The 20,333-nt window shown below is 39.5% G+C and overlaps 1 protein-coding gene across 1 annotated transcript in view; it reads right to left on the reverse strand.

Annotated features, from left to right (window-relative positions):
* Positions 1–3,955: 3,955 nt before the first annotated feature.
* Positions 3,956–20,333, reverse strand: part of VSTM4 (V-set and transmembrane domain containing 4) — a 97,151-nt gene continuing 80,773 nt past the window's right edge. The window contains exon 8 of the mRNA XM_039872352.1: positions 3,956–5,395. Within this exon, the coding sequence (XP_039728286.1) occupies positions 5,270–5,395 (126 nt within the window). The 3' untranslated portion in view covers positions 3,956–5,269. The remainder of the gene's footprint in view (positions 5,396–20,333) is intronic.

Here is a 20,333-nt window from a genome sequence, read left to right on the forward strand (position 1 = left end):
TGTTTTTCAATAAAAGTCAGCATCGATTCCTCTGCTGCTGCCAGTGGCCTACATCTCTGGTGACACCAGATGTCTAGTCTTAGAAAGGTGGTGTTCTTATCTAGGATGGCTGTGTTTTGAAGAGGTTGAGGTGTTCATGATGCAGTCAGTAATGGACGTTGGCTTCTGAAAGGTGGAGGGGACGCTCTGGGGGAAACGGCTCAAGGGTAGGTATGGAAGTCAAGTGAGGGGTCCAGTTGGAGCTATGATTGTGCAATCCTCAAGCTAGAGAATATCAGAGACACAGGTGTGGATTCACAGAGAAAAAGCCAAGGATGGAACCTCACAGGAAATCATTGCTGAAGAGTTGAGTGGAGGAAAGGCAATTACAGAGATTACTTAAGGCCTAAGAAATACAATTAGGTGAGTTGGGTTTTAAAAGTCAGGGGATCAGTTTCAAAAAGGGAAAGGACACCTGGTCAGCGATGAACCCCTGAGGTCTTGAGCAGAGCTGAGTTTGGGGATGGGAGGAAAACAGCCAGCAGAGATGAGAGTGAGGGGTCAATGCAAGTAGTGTAGACTCTTGGCTGTGGAGGGAAGGAGCAAGAGAAGACGATTTGAGAGGAGGTGTACCCAGGTTGGGAAATGCTCATCACTTTGATGACTGAGGGAAGAGCTAAATAATACAAAAAAAGAGAGAGGACACCTAGTGAAGGAGACACCTAGAAGATGGAATCTGGAAGGGAGGAAGAATAAGGAGTAGGAGCAGAATAAGACATTTTAAAGAATGGAAAATTGCTCATGAGATGTGCCAGGTGCCATCTCTGAGCACACAGAACTGGGGTGCTCTGAGAACTGAGAACTCCCAGGGGCTGAGAAAGGACAGGGCAGAGGAGATCCTGCAGGGGGAAGGCTAGACAGCCCTAATCCTTGCTTCAGCCACTGACCAGCCCTGCGAGAGGCCAGGGCTCATACAGGCAGGGGGAGAAGATTGGGAACAGGTAGGCCTCCTGGAGGCAGAACTTGATGGTGCAGGTGGGAGTTAGGGTTGGGGTACATGGAGGGCCATCAGGCTGGGAGTTGAGAGGTTTTAGCCTGGCTCTGCTCCCAATTGACCCCCTCCCAAGGGAAGCAGGTCTCTTCCTATCTCCTTTGTTTCCCCAGCTGTAAAGTGACAGGCTTCATCATGGTGCTCATAGGGGACCTTGCAGTTAGGACCCTGGCATAGGGTCTCTTAGTTTCCATCTTTTGCAGATCACGGACCCCTTTAGGAAACTGAGAACATCAGACTCTCACACACACAACACAAATTTCTGCATAACAATTCCTGTGTTTGTGGATTCCCTAAGATCCCCTGTAGACCCAGGAGTCTGAGGTTCTAATCATACTCATAAATATAAAGCAATCACACCCAACCGCCCTACCAGCTAGAAAACTGTAATAAAGGAAAATGGAACACTGGTTCTTTCAGCAGCAGCCACGGCCCCCACACAGACCAACTGCTAATGAGTTTTTTTCCCATTTGCTGATGGAGGACACTCGTAATAAAGTTTAATGTGGAAGAACAAGGTGCATTTAACCAAAGCTGTAAACATCTCTAATTCTATTTAAAACTATAGGGTGCAGTACATTAACATTTAACAATCAGACATTAAATTGATGTGAAGCTAAACTGAGCTGTGTTTATTAGAATGCAGGCACCAAGTCATCTTTTATCAATGACAACAGAAGGAGCAGAAAACTACCCTGTCCACACTCACACCCCACCCAATGCATTAATTAAGAGTCTTCTCCAAATCACCACTCTATGGAAAGACACTGATTGCTTTAGAGAAAATACACTGAGCAGGGCAGTTGTGGCTCAGTGCCAAAGTCTTTTAGCCTTGCTCACTTTGAAAATTGTTTTCCCCGGCATAAAAAAACATTTTTTTAAAATGTGAACTGTATAGGTAATTCAGAATAAGCCAAGGCTTAAACTCTATTCTACTTGACCTCTGCAGAGTTCACGCTGCTAAGACCACCTTCCTCTTTAGAAAAACTCCCAGATGCAGCTTTCTCCTGGCCACTCCTACGACTCTGATGGCTTGCTCTTCTTTGGTCTTCTTCAGGCTCCTTGCCTGCTTCTGCACCTGCCAGCAAGGCACTCCCCACCACTCAGTCCTGAGTAATTTCCCTCCCATTGGGTCACCTTTCCCTGGGGGTTTTACTGTCAGGGCTTCCACTGTGACCTACACTCAGAGAATGCCCCCATATTGCAGGGGGGTCCAGATCCACATTTCCTAACAGTTTACATCTTTGTCTGGGCACCAGAGGCATGGGCAGTCCCTTGGTAGAAATACAGACTACCAGGCCCCATCCAGACTTCCTGAACCATAATCCACAGTTAAACAAGATCAGGTGATTCTTGCATACACTAAAATTCAGGGAACACTAGTCTCTCCTAGCCATCTGCACATCCCATTGCAGCTTAAGCTTGATATGTCCATGTCGAAGGCCAAAATTCACCATCAAATCTGAGCATGTTTGCTCACTGCATGCTAAGCAATAGACTCTTGTTTTAACTTCATGTAAAGTACAAGCAATTGTGCATGTTGAAAACTGCTTGTATATAGTTGTTCCTACAAATGCCTTGTAGTAAAAACAAATAAAAAATCTTTTCCTAATTTCTATTTGAATTATGTTACTACTTATTTATCCTTAGAAATGTCAATACATGTTTACTAGTGTATTTGGTAGAGAATAAATGAGTAGACTCATTTTTTAAGTCTACTATGATAATAACGTGAAGATTTATCACTCCAAAGAAGCACCAGGTACAAATCATCCATTGCTTCCAGTTCTGAGCAGAGATTACTTGGTTTGCTTCTGTAGATAATAGTAGGACAAGCTCTACTTAGATGCTGTCAACAGCTTCCACATTTCCTGTGGAAAGCATTTTCAGTAGGAAGAGATGGTCATACAGCTTCATTTTATATTCTATGGCAGCAGGTCCCCCCACTTGCACACCTTAGTATGCAATTGTGCACCTCTGACCTCAGTTTTGGAGAAAGAACTGGAACTTAATAACAACAATGCCTTAGACCAACTTACAGCTGTCAGCTCTTAAGAGCTTGTGTTCTTCTTAGAATACATGGAATGAATACATGGAATGTATTCATTTCCATGTATGATGGCCCTAAGTTCCCAATGAATTTAAGTGGGCGGGTTTGGGGGTGATCGAAGTTCACGTCAGTTCTGCAGAGGCCTAGGGGCCTCCTACCCCAGTGCCTTCTCCCACTATCTCCTCTTCATATGCCCCACTCTCCACTCCCACCTGGAACCCCCAGGGCTCTACATAGCTCATATGCCTTTGTGCAAATCAGGAAATCACCTCCCCCCTTCTTCAAAACACCATATAACCATGTTCTGATGGATAGAACATTGTCATGATAAAATATGATTTGATGCCTATGATAATTATGATGTGAATGGTGTGCTAACCAGATAGCCTCCTCTCTAAAGAGATGCTTGAGGAAATTCCAGTGAGTTCTTCCAAATGATCTTTCTTCCTCAAAAGCTATGTGGTGTATTCACTACCTTTTAAATCTGGCAGAGAAAGAGAGAATGAGATGTACGTGTACACCAGAGAGAACGACTTCCTCTCTGTAATGTCAGGCTGTTTTTGCTTCTGGAAAATCATTACTTGCTCTCAATTTGGACTCTTTCCAATAAACCATGAGAGGCACTCACAAGCTATCATGGGTCTTTGTGAGTGTTACTAGAGAGCTAAGTTCATGGACAAATATTTCCATTTTAAAGTTACTGCAATAAGAGCCTTAAACAGTAAAGAAATTTTCATTTCGAAAATGCAAACTGGCTTTAGCATGAATGTTAACACAGTGTATTTGTGTAGCAATTTACGGTGCCCAGAATCTTGCAGTATTCATTAACCCATTTAAAGAGGTTAAGTCACCTCTATATAAAGATGAGTCTGAGATAAGAGACTCAACCAAGTTTAATTCACATGGTTATACAGAGGGGCACACCTCACACTCAAGGTTGTGTTTAAAATATATAATTTACCATATATACATGGTCCATTACAAAACCAAACAATTTTTATAGTGTGCAGTAAGTAACACTCACACAGAAAGAAGTGTTTTGAACAACACAGTTGACAGGATGGCCTTCTTCAAGAATGGATACATCTTCAGTGAGGTTCTGGATATTGTCTAAGTCCACAAAGCCACTTCCACACATATGTATATGCTGCATATCCCCACCCGATCCCCACCCGATCCCCACCCAAACCTACTAGAATTCACATGCAAAGTTAGACAAGGCACTTTGTAACAGTAGGGTCTTTAGGACAGACTTTTCCAGCTCAGTTTGTACTTCCTACTCTCCTACCCAGGGGAACCAGGCAAAAGACTTTGCTCTCACACAAGTGGGCATTCAATCGGAGTTGGTCACTTTGGCACACTTCCAGGAGGCCCATTTCCTCCAGTGTGTCATTAACAGCAAACTCCTCTGCTCCTTTGGAAAACGGTGAGTAAGAACTTCTTGGAGAATATAAGTTTCTATACCAGTAGAGGTCCACACTGACAAAGGGATGGGAGCCCTTTAGCATAGTGTTCTACTTGTCCTGTGGCCTTGGGTGATCACAGGTGGAGAAACAAGCATCTGGGTTTTCAGAGACATTCCTGTCCACTTAGACCTCAGACTTCCCCATAATGTGCCTCTCTGCCCTTAAATTGCTAGGGTCAGTGCATCTATTTAAAACAAGAGATGTTATCTTGAGTACTGCTTGAGATGGCAGTTTGCTCTGCTCTTGGTGCCCTAACAATGTTATCTGATCCTTGAAAACCAATTAGTACATATCTACCATCTCACGCTTTGGGCTATAATGGCATTTCCTCTAGCTATCTACTATGAGCTTGATATCATGGATACAGGAAGAGTAGAAGATTAGAAGATTAAAATTAAGATTTAAAAGAAAATCAAAACCCAGAGAAAGAAGACAAAAACATGAAGGGGATTGGCTCAGCAGAGAATCTCCTTAGATGCTTTCAGAATCAGCGTCCTTATCCCTCAGGGCTCAGACCCAAAACATCTTGTTCCAGAAGATTTGTTCAAGGGCTGCGTCCCCTGCTATTTTTCAAAGAGCCTTGTACCTCTCTGAAGGCACCTGAAATGTCATAAGAAAGGGGCTCTGCACCACACAGAAGGCACATGTGAAAATATAAAAATAAGTTTTCATAAATAACTGAGGTGGCATGTATTAAATAGGATCACGGAAGACAACATGGAATTACAGCTTGTTCTCTTCAAAGAGGATCTGGGCGTAGACAGTGCTGGTGGGGATGCCTTTGGCAGCCTGGTGGGGTTTGATCAGCTCCAGCTCAGCATAGGTCAAGTTTTCCTCAGCAATCTTTGGCTGTAAGATAAAACACAGCACAATTCTAGCTGACCACACGGAGTTCTACATCATACATTCATTCATCAAGTGTGCATTTTCATAGCATTTTGGGAATTCAAAGGGGAGCAAATGGACAAAAAAATTTACAAAGATATATAAAACCTAAATAACATAATAATATAGATTTCAAGGTCTTATAAAGAACACTATGCCCTGCAAAGAGACACTATGATTTATTTTCATAGATTTCAAGGTCTTATAAAGAACACTATGCCCTGCAAAGAGATACTATGATTTATTTTCAAGTCAATATAGAACACTAACAAAAAGTGATTAAACATTAGACTACAAAGTAAATTTTAATTCTGCAAAGTAAAAATAATGTAACTAACAGTCTTTGATCAGAAGGAAAAAAACGGAGACAGAAACAAAAATCCTAGAAATTAATAACAAAACTAGAATGCTATCATCTTAAATAAAATTTTCTTAAATGACTTAACCTGTATAAAACTAAAATTTCAGAATATCTTTAAAATAATGATAAAGAAAATATTGCCAGAACCTAAAAAAATGCAGTATTCAGAGAAAAATCATAGATGTAAATATTTATATCCAACTGAAGAAGTTAGAAAAAGAACAAAATAATTGAAAAAAAAATAACAGAAGGAAGGACCAATAAAATTAAAATCAGACTGTATGAATCAGAACACAAACAACAACAAAAAAACAGTAGAAATAAAAATATGCAAAATTTATGCTTGAAAAACACCAATAAAATAAACTGAAAAATAGATTAATTGAGATTAAAAGGAAAAAAACAAAAACAAAATTAAGTAAAATGGGAAATAAGAAAAGAAATATAACGTAAATAAAGAAAATATTTTAAATTTAGAAAATTACTTTGCTAAACTTATTGTAAAAATTTTTGAAATACAGGATAAATGGGTAATACTCCAGAAAAATATAAATTATAAACAATAATCTCAAAAAATACCAATATACTAATCATCATTAAAAAAGTAGAAAAGAAAGAAAGTGAAAGAAGGAAAGGGAAAAGGAAAGAGGGATGGACGAGGAGGAAGGGAAGGAAAAAGGGAGGGGAGATGTTGTCAAAAAGCTCTTGTTCAAAAATACTGGGCCCAGGCAGTTTTATGGGAGAATTTCTTAAAAAAAAAAAATGCCTTTAAGAAACAGATAATCTGAATGTAATTAAACTGATCTAGTGCATTGAAAGAAAAATTTCACATATATTAAAACAATCTCATTTATTAATATAAATTTCAAATCAAATTTACTCAGAGAATGAAGAAACACATTAAAAGTTAAGATAATCATTTTAAGTTGATTTTATTTCAAGAATGCAAGGATACTTCAATATTAGAAAAATCCACTAACATAGTTCATAATATAATAGAGGAAAAAAACTATATTGTTATTTTCATAGATATTGGAAAGTCATCTAATAAAATTTAAAAACATTTTTGTTAAAAAATTTTGAATAAAGTAGTCATAGGTTTATATTTTCTTACTATGATTAAGGAACATTATTGAAATAAATATTTAGTGATTCAATTATGGTGGTATTAAAAATATAAAGCTACAATCATTAGAACACTGTAGTACTGGCAAACGAAGATATATATCAGTGGGATCGATGAGACCCTCCTGAAATGAATACAAATATTGTTGTTCAATAAATGGTGGTGGGATGTTTGGGTAGCCGTGTGAAAAAAATTATATTTCTATATCATTCTTTACACCAGAGAAGTTCCAAATGAATTAAACATTTTAATATGGAAAATGAACTCATAAAAGTGCTAGAATAACATGTGGGAAATTAAAGAATATATAATCTCAGCATACAGAATACATTTTAAAGTATGATGCAAAATCCAGAAGCAACAGAAAAAAGATATGGACATTTTCATGCTATATATGGCAAAATGTTCTCTAAATAAAGTCAAAGGACAATTGAAAAAATGAAGAAATATTTGTAAATCATATCAAAGGGCCTTACAATTCAATAAAGATAATGGCCAACAATGCATCAGAAAAGTAAGCAAAGAGCAACAGGCAGGACCAGTGAGTTCACAGGAGAAATATAAATGGCTCTGACACATGTAAAATGAGAGTCGACCTCCCTCATAATAGGAGAATTGTGATTTAAAATTACACTTAGACATCACTTTCTGTCTTTTGGGAGAATAAACTGATGGTTGCCAGTAGGGAAGGGGTTGGAGGGATAGGTGAAACAGATAAAGGGGCATAAGAGGTACAAACTTCCAGTTATAAAATAAGTAAGTCATGGTGATGTAATGCACAGCATAAGGAACATAGTCAATAATATCGTAATAAATTTGTACAGTAACAGATGGTTACTAGACTTATTATGGTGATCACATTGTTAGATATATGTAAAAATCACTATGTTGTACACCTGAAACTTATATAACATGTATAACAACTATACTTCAATAAATTTTATAAAATATTGCCAAACGAAATAGAAGCAAACAGGTCTTCTTGTATTGTTGGTGAAAGTGTTCATTGATATAAACAAAAACCTGGAAACTCTTAAATGAACATCAATAGTAGACTGGTGCATTCATACAGTGCACTAGTATGTGCTGCAGTCTTTAAAAGGAATGGTAGAGCTGTATGCATACTGTGTGTTTTACTATCATTTGTGAAAATATGTGCACATGTGTGTAAATATATGTGTATGTATTTATTTGCTCAGAAAACCATTGGAACCTGCTTGGAAAATCAAGACCCTGGTATCCATAGTTCCCTCTGGAGAAGTAAACTGGATGACCAAGAGGGAGGCCTCTTGCTTTGCTGCACACATTTGTTGATATCTTTTGAATTTTATGGTAGGAACACATATTTAAGCAACACATTAAATAATTTTAATGCATAATTAGAAAAAGTCAGTTACTAATTTATAGTCATAAAAGATGCATGACTCATTTAAGCAGCCCTGCTTTTTTTGTTTTTTGATTTTTGGCTTTGGCTGTGCTACAGTTTTGTTTCGATTTTTGCTGTTTTGTGCCTATGCCTTGGTTATGACACCAAAATTCAAGACAAAAAAACCATTTGCATTCAATTTAAGTTTCTTAAAACAGAATGCCAAGAGCCAAGAGCCAAAAGCCAAAAGCCCCTTTTCTTTTGCAGTGAAGCATCTTAATAGGAACTCGGAGCCAGAGACAAAGAGAACTTGACAAGAACTCCTTCAAGCCAGTGTATACTGGTCAGGGCCAGTTGACAGATGACCTCCACAAATCGTCTGGACACTTTTAAATTTCAAAGTTAAGAACATTTATGGGCATGAGAGCCTTTTTTTTTTGTCTTTTGACACCAAAATCTACATTTAGATGTCCATATTTTGCAAGCCAACAAAAATCCCGTTTACATCTTGCCTTCAGTTTAATTACATTTCATATTATAATGATTCCATTTAGAAATGCCATGTGTCCTCAAATAAGCATGAAAACCCAACTCATGTAAATTTTAGAACCAAGATTTATGAAATCATATTTTGTCCAGGTGTTTTATTACATTACCTTGAAATTGCATTGTTTTCTAGTGTAGATTATATGTTTATTCTTAAGTTATTCTATTACATTTGGATATGAAAAACAACACTGGCTTTCTCAATACAGGTCACCAGGCTGGCTTGGCTAGTGTGTTATTTTCATACATTTTTATGATGTTCCTATAGTAAACATAATTTAATAAAGCCAAAGCACACTAAATAAATAATTGCATCTAGAAAAGCAATAAAAACAAATAAAATTAGTACTTTCGTAAGTGGAAAGGTACTTCAATTACTGCTACAAGCACCAACGCCCCCTCCCCCCCCATAAAATGTGTAGAATCATTTCCCTTATGCATATTTCTGGGATATAATAATTTGATTGAAGATATGAGGCAGCACACAGGAGGCTCTGAATTGTAAGTGTATACAGTTTCCAACAGAAGATGCATAATAGCCATCCTTGGCACCTTTAAAGAACCTATTGATTTTCTGGCATGCAGACTTGGCTGTCACCATCAACCATGTGCTTAATTACATTTTCCAGTTTGTTTAACTGGAAATAAATTCCTAAAGGCCAGTGAAAGGGGGCAAGTGTAGACTCCTCACCAGTTTCCACCATGCTACTTTTCTTTGCACCAATGTTTCAGTGAAGGGTTTAGGTGCATTGGGAAATAGTTTAGAGAAAAGTACTGGTATATCAGTAGGACTAGGTAAGACTCTAGAACTGGAAGTAGGGAGCAGAATGTAAAGGTTAAAGTGATTACAATGAGGCAGAACCTGCTGCAGGACCCCACCTGTATTTTTGGTGATGTCTGAAACCTTGACAATTCAAACCCATCCTGGGTTTAAGCTAAGGAATCACTCCTAGCGCCTATGGCATTTCAAGGACTGGAGCACAGCAAGGGGTCTCTGAATCAAGAAGCTTTCTGTTAGTTCCCTGCCATCTGCCAGCCCTCAAAATGACCCTTGTCAGGCTCCTATCCTGCTTTTGGGGGTGAAGGAAGTTCAGAAGTGTATGGGGCATTAGCACTCAAGACTACAAACTTAATATTCTTGAACTGGCTGTTCACAAACACTACTGTAACAGCTTTAGGTTACACTGAAACACAAAGAAAATTGCTGAAAGTAGGATTTTCAGGCCTCAGACATGAGTTTGACACTTCTATCTGACATTGCTGTATTAACTGGAAGTCAGGAGAGGAAAGGAACAGACTGCAGAAGTGGACCAACTGCTGGAGATCTTGGTAGGGTCCTTTAGAAAAAGCCTAGAACTTTCTAAACATGTGAGAAGCAACTGTGTCATTCCTCTTTTCCAGGACTGTTTGGTTTTACTTTCTTTTCTCTCTTACCAGCCTGCAGAGACTCCTGGTCACTCTCTTTCTACTCCTCCAATAAAGGCCTGCTATTTGTGTTCAACTGCTTGATATTCTGTATGTTCTAAACCCCATTGTTTTATTTATCTTTAATCCCACTTCTCATACATTTCCTCCCAGCCATGGAGAACCCATTCCTTAGTTTATAAGGGATTCTATGAAGGGATGGAGGTTTGGATACAGACATGTGTCGATACATCAAAGGAAGGCTGAAATAAAAGAAAATTCTTCTAATTCTCAGTTCAATGGAAATGCTCCTGAGGAGAAAGTAAGAAGACCTGAGGCCATCAACTTGCAGCTGACTTCAGAGCATGAGTGCAAGAGGAATTTGTACTTCAGTTCAAATGTCAGCTGTGTGACCTCAGGCCAGTCTATCATTGACCTTCAGGGATCCATCTTGTTGGTGTTAATGGGGATTTAAATGAAATGATGTATGTAACGATTTTGGCACCACAGTGCTTACCCTATAAAAGATGCTAAACATTTGTGTACGGAATAAATAAATGTTTTGGTGTCATCATTTTCTCTTTCGGCCAGTTAAAATATCATCTATTTGTCTATCTTCAGAATTATTTATGAGTTTCCAAGAACTATGTGAACTAAACAGCCCTGGATATCTTCTGACAGATAAGAAATAGATTCTAGAAAAATAGTTGCTATGGGATGAACTGTTTCCTTGCAAAATTCACATGTGGAAGCTCTAACTTTTAGTACCTCGGAATATGACTGTATCTGGAGATAAGGTTTTTATAGAGGTAATTAAGGTAAAAAGAGGTCATTACAGTGGGCCCCAATCCAATATAATTGGAGCCCTTATGAGAAAAGGACATTAGGACACAGATACATACAGAGGAAAGATCATGTAAGGACATGAGAAGACAGCTCTTTCCTTGCCAAACAGAAGGATCAGGAAGAAAAATCCTGCCAACATCTTGATCTGACTTCTAGCCTCCAGGACCATGAGAAATAAATTTCTGTTGTTTAAGCTGCCCAGTCTGCACTACTTTGTTATAGCAGCCTGGAAGAGAAGGGACGAAGAGAGAATAGCCTTCCTTCAGGGGAGAGGAAATGAACTACCTGATTAGGGTAGGTGCATACAAGATATCAACACATTCTGTGTCATCACCAGAGAGCCATCCTCTCCTGAGGGGAGGAAAGGGACTAAGGTCTGATGCATTTACTCCCATATTCAGTGAGGAACAAAGCTGGAGAAGAGGCTCTGGGGCTCTTTCGGATAGCACCCCAACATACACACCTCTCACTCCCAGATTCCCTGCCCCTTATGGTTTGACTTGACCTTGTGTAGCCCAGCTCTAAGATCATTTTTCTATTCATGCCTCCTGCTATGTCTTACAGTGACATCAAGAGGATTTAAAAAAAAAAAATTTAAATTTAATTTTCTTAAATGGCATGCACTAAAAATGATTCTTTTAGGTGGGCCGTTGTCTGCATTTTAACAAATGTACAGATTTATGACCACTGCCATGACAGGACACAGAATAGTTCTATCACACCCTCTCACACTACGTTCTGTGGTCATGTCTTCCCTCCAGCCCTACCTTCCGGCATCCCTTGATCTGTTTTCTGTGACTATGGTTTTGTCTCTTAGAGAATGTGATATGAAAGGAATCATACAGTGTATACCTTTTATGACTGGCTTTTTTCTTTCAGTGTAATTCTCTCGGTTCATCCAAGTTATTGGGTGTATCAGTGGTTTGTTCTTTTTGATGGCTAAGGAGTATTCCATGGTGTACCACGTGCCAGTTTGCTTATCCTTTCACCTGCTGAGGGACATCTGGGCTGTTCAAGTTTTTGGTACTTATAAATAAAGTTGTTATAGATATTCATGTGTGGATTTTTGCAAGTTGTTTTCATTACTTAGGGTAGTGGGTTTGCTGAGTGATATGAAAAGTATATGTTTAACTTTATAAGAAACTGCCAAATTATTTGTCCAGAGTATCATCACCATTCTTCTCTCCCACCAGCAATGTCTGAGAGTTTTAATTGTTCTGTATACTTGTTGGTACTTGGTATTGTCGGCATTTTTTATTTTGGCCATCTTAGTAGGTGCTAGTAGGTGCTACCTTTTTGCAGTCCTTAAGGACCTCACTGATTTTAGACTTGAACTCAAGTGTTCAACAATGGCCACTGAGCCACATTAAACCTCCACATAACACAACATCCCCTCAGAAAAATTAGGAAAGGATTATTACAAAGACTAGTATTCTAATATAGTGTTGAAACCTCTGGACTCTGCAAATTTTAGAGTTTGAAATGCCATGTCTTCACCCCCATCCATCTATTCTGCCAATGGTGAGACACTGTAACAGCAGATGACAGCCTCCAGGCTGGACCTCCCACTTCTTATTTAAACCTCTTTCCCTCAGTTTTGGAGTGTTGATTATGGAAAATATGTCTATGGGTATAATTTACTTGATGGCGCTAAAACTAGAAAAGTCAACCTATAGGATTCAGAAGTTGTGCACCTCTTGGGAACACCCCAACTCTTTAAGCTCCTAATCTGTAGTTTCTGAGTATTTCATTTTGTGGGTGTGTTTCCAGGATTCAAGCCAAAAGTTAACATTCCTACTAGGAGAAGGAAAGAGATTTAGCATTCTATGCAGACTCCTACAAAACAATACTTTATCATAGAGATCACAGGTGGATGGGCAAGTTAAATTAAGTTGCAGAAATAAAAAAAAAAAAATGCAATTGCAGCCACTGCAAGTTCTCCAATGTCAGAAGTTCAATTGGGTAATACCATTATCACAGCAACAGATCAATAACTAGGACATGGGATGTTTATGCTAACGTCACCTTAGAGTTAAAAAATGTGATTGCAGTTCTACTAGAGTTGCACTATCAGGTTCTATTTACCCAAGAGAGAATTACATATTATCAAGGGCAGACTTCCTCTTCCCCCTTCAAGATAAGTGCTCATTTTTTATTCAACAGAGTAGTATCTGGTAAAACAAACTCTCCCCTCACAACATCCACACATACAGAACTATGGCCACCGAGAAAAGGGGAAGCTGTATATTCTGTGAAGCTCTATTTGATGGAGGGCCTCAACGGGTCCAAACTCAGGAAATAAAACCATGTTGTGGTCCCTATTGGTCCTGTTGGAATCAACATGACTTGGATACCAACTTGACATAATTCTAAGTTCCACAGGCCTGCTGATTGGCATATCTATTTATGTTTAAACATAGTATGAAGAGGAGAAGTCGAGTTCCCTGAAGTGCAAGTTAAATAAAAATAAAGAATCAAAACAAACCAAAGAGACACCTTTCCCACACCTAGATGTTAAATAATGATTCAAAGGAAACAATCCAAAAGTGACCTTCAGAGGTGGCAGAGTGCGGTAGTTGAAAATTGGTCCTTCTGAGATCAGAACTCAGCAAATGTTAACTGATCTTCACCATCTCATTACACCAGACCTGTGACATGGGTCCAATGACCATACTCACTTCACAGATGAGCAAATAGGCTTTAAAAGGCAGGTAACCTACTCAAGGTCATGCTGCTATTGCTGGGTAGAGTCTGGACTCAGAGCCAGGCAGTTCTGTCCGGCATCCACATCTGTTCATTGAAAATGCCGCAGCCTTGCAAGTGACTAAGGCTCTGCTGTGAATGCCTAGTAACCAGGCGAGCTAGCCAGGCAGAGAGCAATCCCTGAAATCCCAAGGGGAAAATGGTGACCTTCCAAAGACAGCAGGAAAGCTTCTCTGGCACAAATCCACAAATCATGGAAAAGTGAATTTTCAGAACAGTCTTGCACTACTCAGTGGGCAGTGTGAGTTTAAGCTAAAGGGCTATGGGGAGAAGGGAGCCTGGCATGGTGTGGAGAGACGGAGAACTTAAAGGTACAGAACCCAAAACCCTCTGTGAGCAGATATATGGAGGTGTCACTGATTGGAGTGAACGATGAAGGAGAGAATCCCATCAAAATGCCTATATATAGGTAACCCTTAGATACTCTTTACAGTCTCATCTCCCCAAGATTCTTAGCCTTCAAAGGTGCAGGTGTACCTCTGACCAGCATGGGATAGAGGTGATAAGGGTGTAGGCTCTGCTTTGATCAGGCTGTGTGTGAGGTGGCAACAGATTCTTGATTAGATGTGACTGCTGAACAGGTGAAAATAAGAAGTTAAGTGATTATGGAGTAGAGCGAGAAAGTCCAGAGGAATTTTCTGAGGTAACTGCTGGAGCCACAATCCAGGTCTACTCTTACCATCTCCTTGTTGCTGAGATCATTGGTCCATTGAGACCTCTGGCTCTATCAGCATAAATCCTCACTCAGAGGTGGGGGCTAAAATCAGCTGCACTCCCCAAATGCAGCATGTAACTGTGACTGCTGATTTAGGCATGTCTTGACAATCTGAGCTGGGTTCTAGAGACTAGAAACCTTGATCATCGCACATGGGGACACAGGTGCTTTCTGAGGCTCAAAATGCCTGCTTCCTCTGTTGCTCCAGACATTTATAAACCTTGGATTACATCTGCCCAGATTCCTACCCCACACCTGGCTGCCAAATGGTTACCAAGTGACTAATGGCTAACAAATAACCCAGTGTTTTCTCGGACTTTGGATAAATCAGAAAAAAATATAGAACTCAGGAGAAGTCCTGGATAGAGATAAAGATTTCAAAGTTCTCTCCAGGCTTGTTGGCATCTCGGGTTGGATGAAGTCAATCAAAAATCTTGAGAAGAGCAAATTCACATCACATTCTTAAGTCTAGAGAAATCAAAGGATGCTCAGCAAAGTACATTCCAAGAATGAATTTGACAAGACAGAAGTCATGTGCCCCTGGCTAAGTGCTTTGAAGACAGACTGAGGTGACCAGCTGTAGAACTTACTAAAGCCATGCACGGAAAGGCCTGAGGCTTTACAAGTCATCAGACAGATGTCTCTAGATTTCACCATTGTATGTTTTGGAAACTAAAATGTGATTATAGATAATGCTCTTGGGGAGAGTCCTGATACATGAAACTTTCATAGTGGCACAATGATAGCTTCATGATCGAATACAGTCATTCATTTTCTCTTCCCCATGGACTGTAGATGTATGTTTTCCCAGCTGCCTTCCCAAAGTACTTTTACTGGCAGTGTTATTCAAGAGAATGTTTATGCTTAGAAAAAGACTGTTTGGTTTCTATTTCTATGTAGGAGTCCACTCTGAGAATCTTCAATCTTGAACACTCTTAGTGTTCTAATTAACTGCAAGCTTTAACACTCTTCTAGGTTCATCGGACTGTGCAAGCATCTGCCTAGTTTTACAGAATAGTATGGACTCTTGGAGACAGAAAAACTACCAATTAGTAGCTATGTGACCTTGGGGAAGTTACTCAGCCTCTCTGTGCCTTCATTTCCTCGTCTGTAAAGTGAGACTTATAATAGTACATATCCCATAGGATTATTTTGAAGATTAAATGCATTAATACGTGTAATATATTTAGAAAATTACCTGATAGGTAAACAGCTACAAAAGTGTTCAAATTATTATCACTATAATTTTTACTGTAGAATATAAACAAGTTGGTTTTTTTGTTTGTTTGTTTTTGTTTGTTTTTTTAACAATTGGTCCCTTTGAAATATTTAGAAGCGGAAAGAAGAAGGTATTCAGAGATCATTTGGAAAACATCATGTGTCAGACTCTGATGGATCCCACTGGACCTTGGGCTAGTGCCAAATAAATCCAGTCATATTTTTTTAATAGTGGGAAGGATAAGCTTTCTAAAGAGATAGGTCAAACTCTGCCACTCACTGCTCTGCACAAAATCCTCCAGTGGTTTCTCATCACACTTAGAATCAAATCCAAAGTCCCTATCAGGGTCTTGATTTGTCCTGATCTCTCCCTGGCACTCCTCCAGTCTCAGATCGTAGCACACATCCTGCTCGCTGACCAGCATTCCAGCCATAAGGGCCTCTTTGTGTTTCTTGGACACACCTGGATAGTATTTCTTATTCAGGGCCCACCTCAGGGACTTTGCCCAGGCTGTGCTCTCTGCCTGAAATGTTCTTCCCCTACATAGTAGTGTGGCTTGCTCCCTTATTTATAATGCCTTTGCTCCAAGGAAGCCCCCTCCCTATCAAATACAGTCTCTCTGCTCTATTGCTCTGCAGAGCATATATCACCCCTTAGCATTACAGCATGCTGTCCATTTGGTTACCTGGTTACCTTCTTCCTTCTCCCACTAGAATGTTTACTTAGGGCACCAACAACTCTATGCAGGAAGTACTCTTATTATCATTCTCATTTTACATATGCAAAAATAAAGGCACAGAAATGGCAAGCTTCAGGTCAACAGCTAGTAAGCAGCAGAGCTAGTGCTAGAGCCAGCCTCTGACCACACCACTCAGTTCCACACAAGCAGTGACTTTGTCAGACTTATTCACTGCTGCAGCCAGTGATATTCTGGTAAGTTGTTGAGCAACTGGCTCTCCAAGAAAAAAAAAAACTAATTTGTGGCATTTGCTGATTACATGTGTAAATCCTCCTGTAATGGCTGATTTCAAGATGTCAAGGAGATTTGCTCTCTCTACTGGATAGGAGTGGGCAGAAGCACACCACCGATATAATCTAGCTCAGGTAACTACCTGGTACATCGGAGGTACCCAACACACATTTTTAAATGAATGACTGAATGAGCTTAAGACAAAATCAAAGAAAACCAGTTTGACACAGTCATTAAAAACCCTCCTATTAGTATCTGTGGCCTCAGGAATGTAGAAATGGGATGCTCTCAGAAATCATGAACAGAACCATGGACTCTTCTCTTTCAGCTGATCTAGAGTTTCCATGAGGACACTCTATTAAGAAGTAGGATACCTGGGTTCTACTACTTGAAATCATATAAAATCTGCATGTGGCTTTCAATTTAATAGGTTAAAATGTAGACATATGAAAGATAGATGATAGATGATAGATAGATAGATAGAAGAAATGATGATACTGTAATACTTTATAGTCATTAAAAGAGTGAGGTGGATCTACATATGCTAATGTAGAAATATGAGCCTGATATGTTGTTAACGAAAAAACAATTCAATGTGTGAACATTTTGTTTAGTATCATTCTAATTTTTAGAAAACTCTGCATAAAGAAATGTATTTGTCATAATCTGTAGCCATCACCTACATTGATTGTGGGTTGATTATACATACACTTTGGGAATATATACATAGAAATGTAATTTTGTATCTCTCTCTCTCTCTCTCTCTATCAATCTATCATCTATCTATCTAATTTATCGTCTGTGTGTGTGTGTGTGAATCTATTTATATATGTCACATTTCTAACAGAGGCCACCTCAGAGAAATGAGTCTATGGAAGAAATTTCACTTTCTAGTCTAACAAATGGAGATTCTGAATTGCCAGCCCCATTCCTACAACCCACTTGGAATCACCGTTGCAGCTTTCCTCATGTAAAAATCCTTCCAGTAAGGTCAAGACAGAAACTACCCTGAGACCCAGTGGACTTGGACTTTACTGAGTGATTTTGCTGAGAGGCAGCAGAGCCCAGAGCCCAGTGGGCAAGAACAGGATCCTGCAGCTAAGTGCCTGGTCAGACCCAGTTCTGCCACTTCCAGGTGTAGGAGCTTGCACTGCTGTTTACATCCATATGTCTTCTCTGCTTCATCTGTGAGATGGTGATAATAACAATGCTTAGGTCAGGGTTGTCCCAATGTTTGTGCTTACCAGTATACTGCTTACATGTTTATACTGATAAGCACTGGTTAATGCCTGAGTGAGGAAGTACCATAGAAATGAAGTATGTGTATCATCACCATCATCACCATAATTACCATGATCACCACCATCATCATCACTATCATCACCATCATCACCACCAATCATCATCCATCATCATCACCACCTTCATCACCATTATCACCATCCATCACCACCAGCATTATGTCATTGATACAAAGTACATGGCACAAACCAAGTGTTAAGACGAAATATAAATAGCAGTAGATATGCTAGCTCATTTGTTGAATTCATATGTAATGTGGGAAATGGGCATATGTGATTGAATTCATAGTTTGCATTCTTCATCTTTCCATACACAGTCTAATCAGAAATTCACAAGGCTACTGCCTTTTGGACATCACATATGCTGTTGAAATTTATAAATTCAGCTATAGAAAGTTATAATAATAAACTAAAATTGAAACTGGCCAGAGAAACAAAATCCCCATAAGTGTACTGCTAGTTTGTTGTGAACTCATAATTTCAAATAGAGATTTTTCTTTCTGATAATTTGGATGCCTAGCCTGATGTTACAAATACATTGATAATTTTTTTCTTTTCTATTTTTTTTTCCTGAAATGGCACTTCATTTCTAGTATTCTCAATTTGAGACTGAAAAAGTCTTTTTATAACAACTCTGAAGTGCTCTGCATTTAAAACTGAGATTTTAAATGAAATAAGCTTTTTTTTTTAAAAAAAGAAATGAATGTGAACACAAATGATATTGTTCTATGAGATTACAAAAATAAAATAGAGTGAAAGATTTGAAAAAAAAAAATTTCCCAGCAGTGCAATGATCGCAGCAATGAGGTGCCCAATAAAGGCAGCAAATCAGCTGAGCCGAGATGGAAAACAAGCTACTGCTCTGCAGGGACACTGCTTGCAGACACACAGGGACAGGCTGATCCTAGACTGGATCTCCGGAACTCCAGGGAGGGCCCGTGCAGCCAGGAGGGGTCACTCATGGGGCTCGGCCTGTTGGACCTCTGGGCCTGGCTCACCTCTCTGCCACCTATTCATCTCTGACAGGGCTGCAAGGTTTATGCTCCTGTCCCCAGAGCACCTTGCACATTGCCAGTGCTCAGTAAATGCCTGAAGAATAGATATGTGGATGACTGCAAAATGGTCAGTGAATCAATGATACAGTACAGGAGAAACACAGTCCTGAGTTGGCCAGTTTTGAAGTTGCCTGCTTCCTCAGAGCATAAAGCCACATTATGGGGTGAGGCAACTTCCTCCATGGCATTTCTAGAGTAGATATCCCGTGATTTTCATAAGGGGGTTCCTAAGGAGTGCTTAAAATGCTGCCAGGCTTAAAAGACTCCCTGGAAGTAAAGGCTTCACTTGGCCCATCGTTAATAAATTCAGAAGCCTCATCCAACCTCCACTGACCTCTCACATGGCTGAGAAGCATCCAGCCTGGTAGCTGTTCGTGGACAGTATGAGTCAACAGGGGTCCTTGGCATTAACTTCAAGTCTGCCAGGAAATACCAGCCTATGTGAGGTTCAACAGTCCCTAATACAAGATGTTCCCACTTGCATTTCTGGAGGTCTGATCTCTTCTCCCTGATGATAGCATCTCACTTATGAAAGAGCCTCTGTCTGTTGTCTCTGGACTGCAGGAAGCCCATGAAATCAATGACTTCTGTTTTCCCCACTCTCATCCCTTCAGAAGCCTCGGCATCTATCCTTCCCTCCAGTCGACATACATAACTCCCGGTGACAATAATGGGATGTGCATGTGTACCGAGGGGAGCATAGAATTTTTATCTCTGTAAAAATGGTACTAGCGTGGTACAAGCAAAGTTTTTGTTTTTTTCCCAAGGCTTTTACTTGGGGCAATATACTGTACATGTGGTTGTGGGTTTTTTCCTTCTTTTTAATTTTAAATTGAGATTATGAACATATTTTATGCAGGTTAATATATCCTTTTCATGTAAAATTTAACTGAAACCAGTTCTAGCACATAAATGACAAGAGAAATTCTCCGGTTTATTATAAACATCCTTCAAGAAACCTGAAATGTGCATCCTCTGGAAACAATTTTGCTGGGATTTGGGTTATTATTAAAATCCTCTCAGAATTCTATCACTGGTGCCTAGTGTGCCTCAAAACCTTTTTCTGCCACCGATCAGAGAAGCACTCTTTTTGGTCCTGGCAGTATATTCTTGATCATGAAAACAGGGCTGGGAGATGGGGCTTCTTTTCCGACACAAGACAAACACTGAATAGGGCATGAAGTCTCTCTTAGTCCTAGGCTGACCACTGGGTAGAAGGCTAGTTCCTGA

The sequence above is a fragment of the Pteropus medius genome, unplaced genomic scaffold, assembly GCF_902729225.1.
Source record: "Pteropus medius unplaced genomic scaffold, Ma_sr-lr_union100, whole genome shotgun sequence".
NCBI classification, from domain to species: Eukaryota; Metazoa; Chordata; class Mammalia; order Chiroptera; family Pteropodidae; genus Pteropus; species Pteropus medius.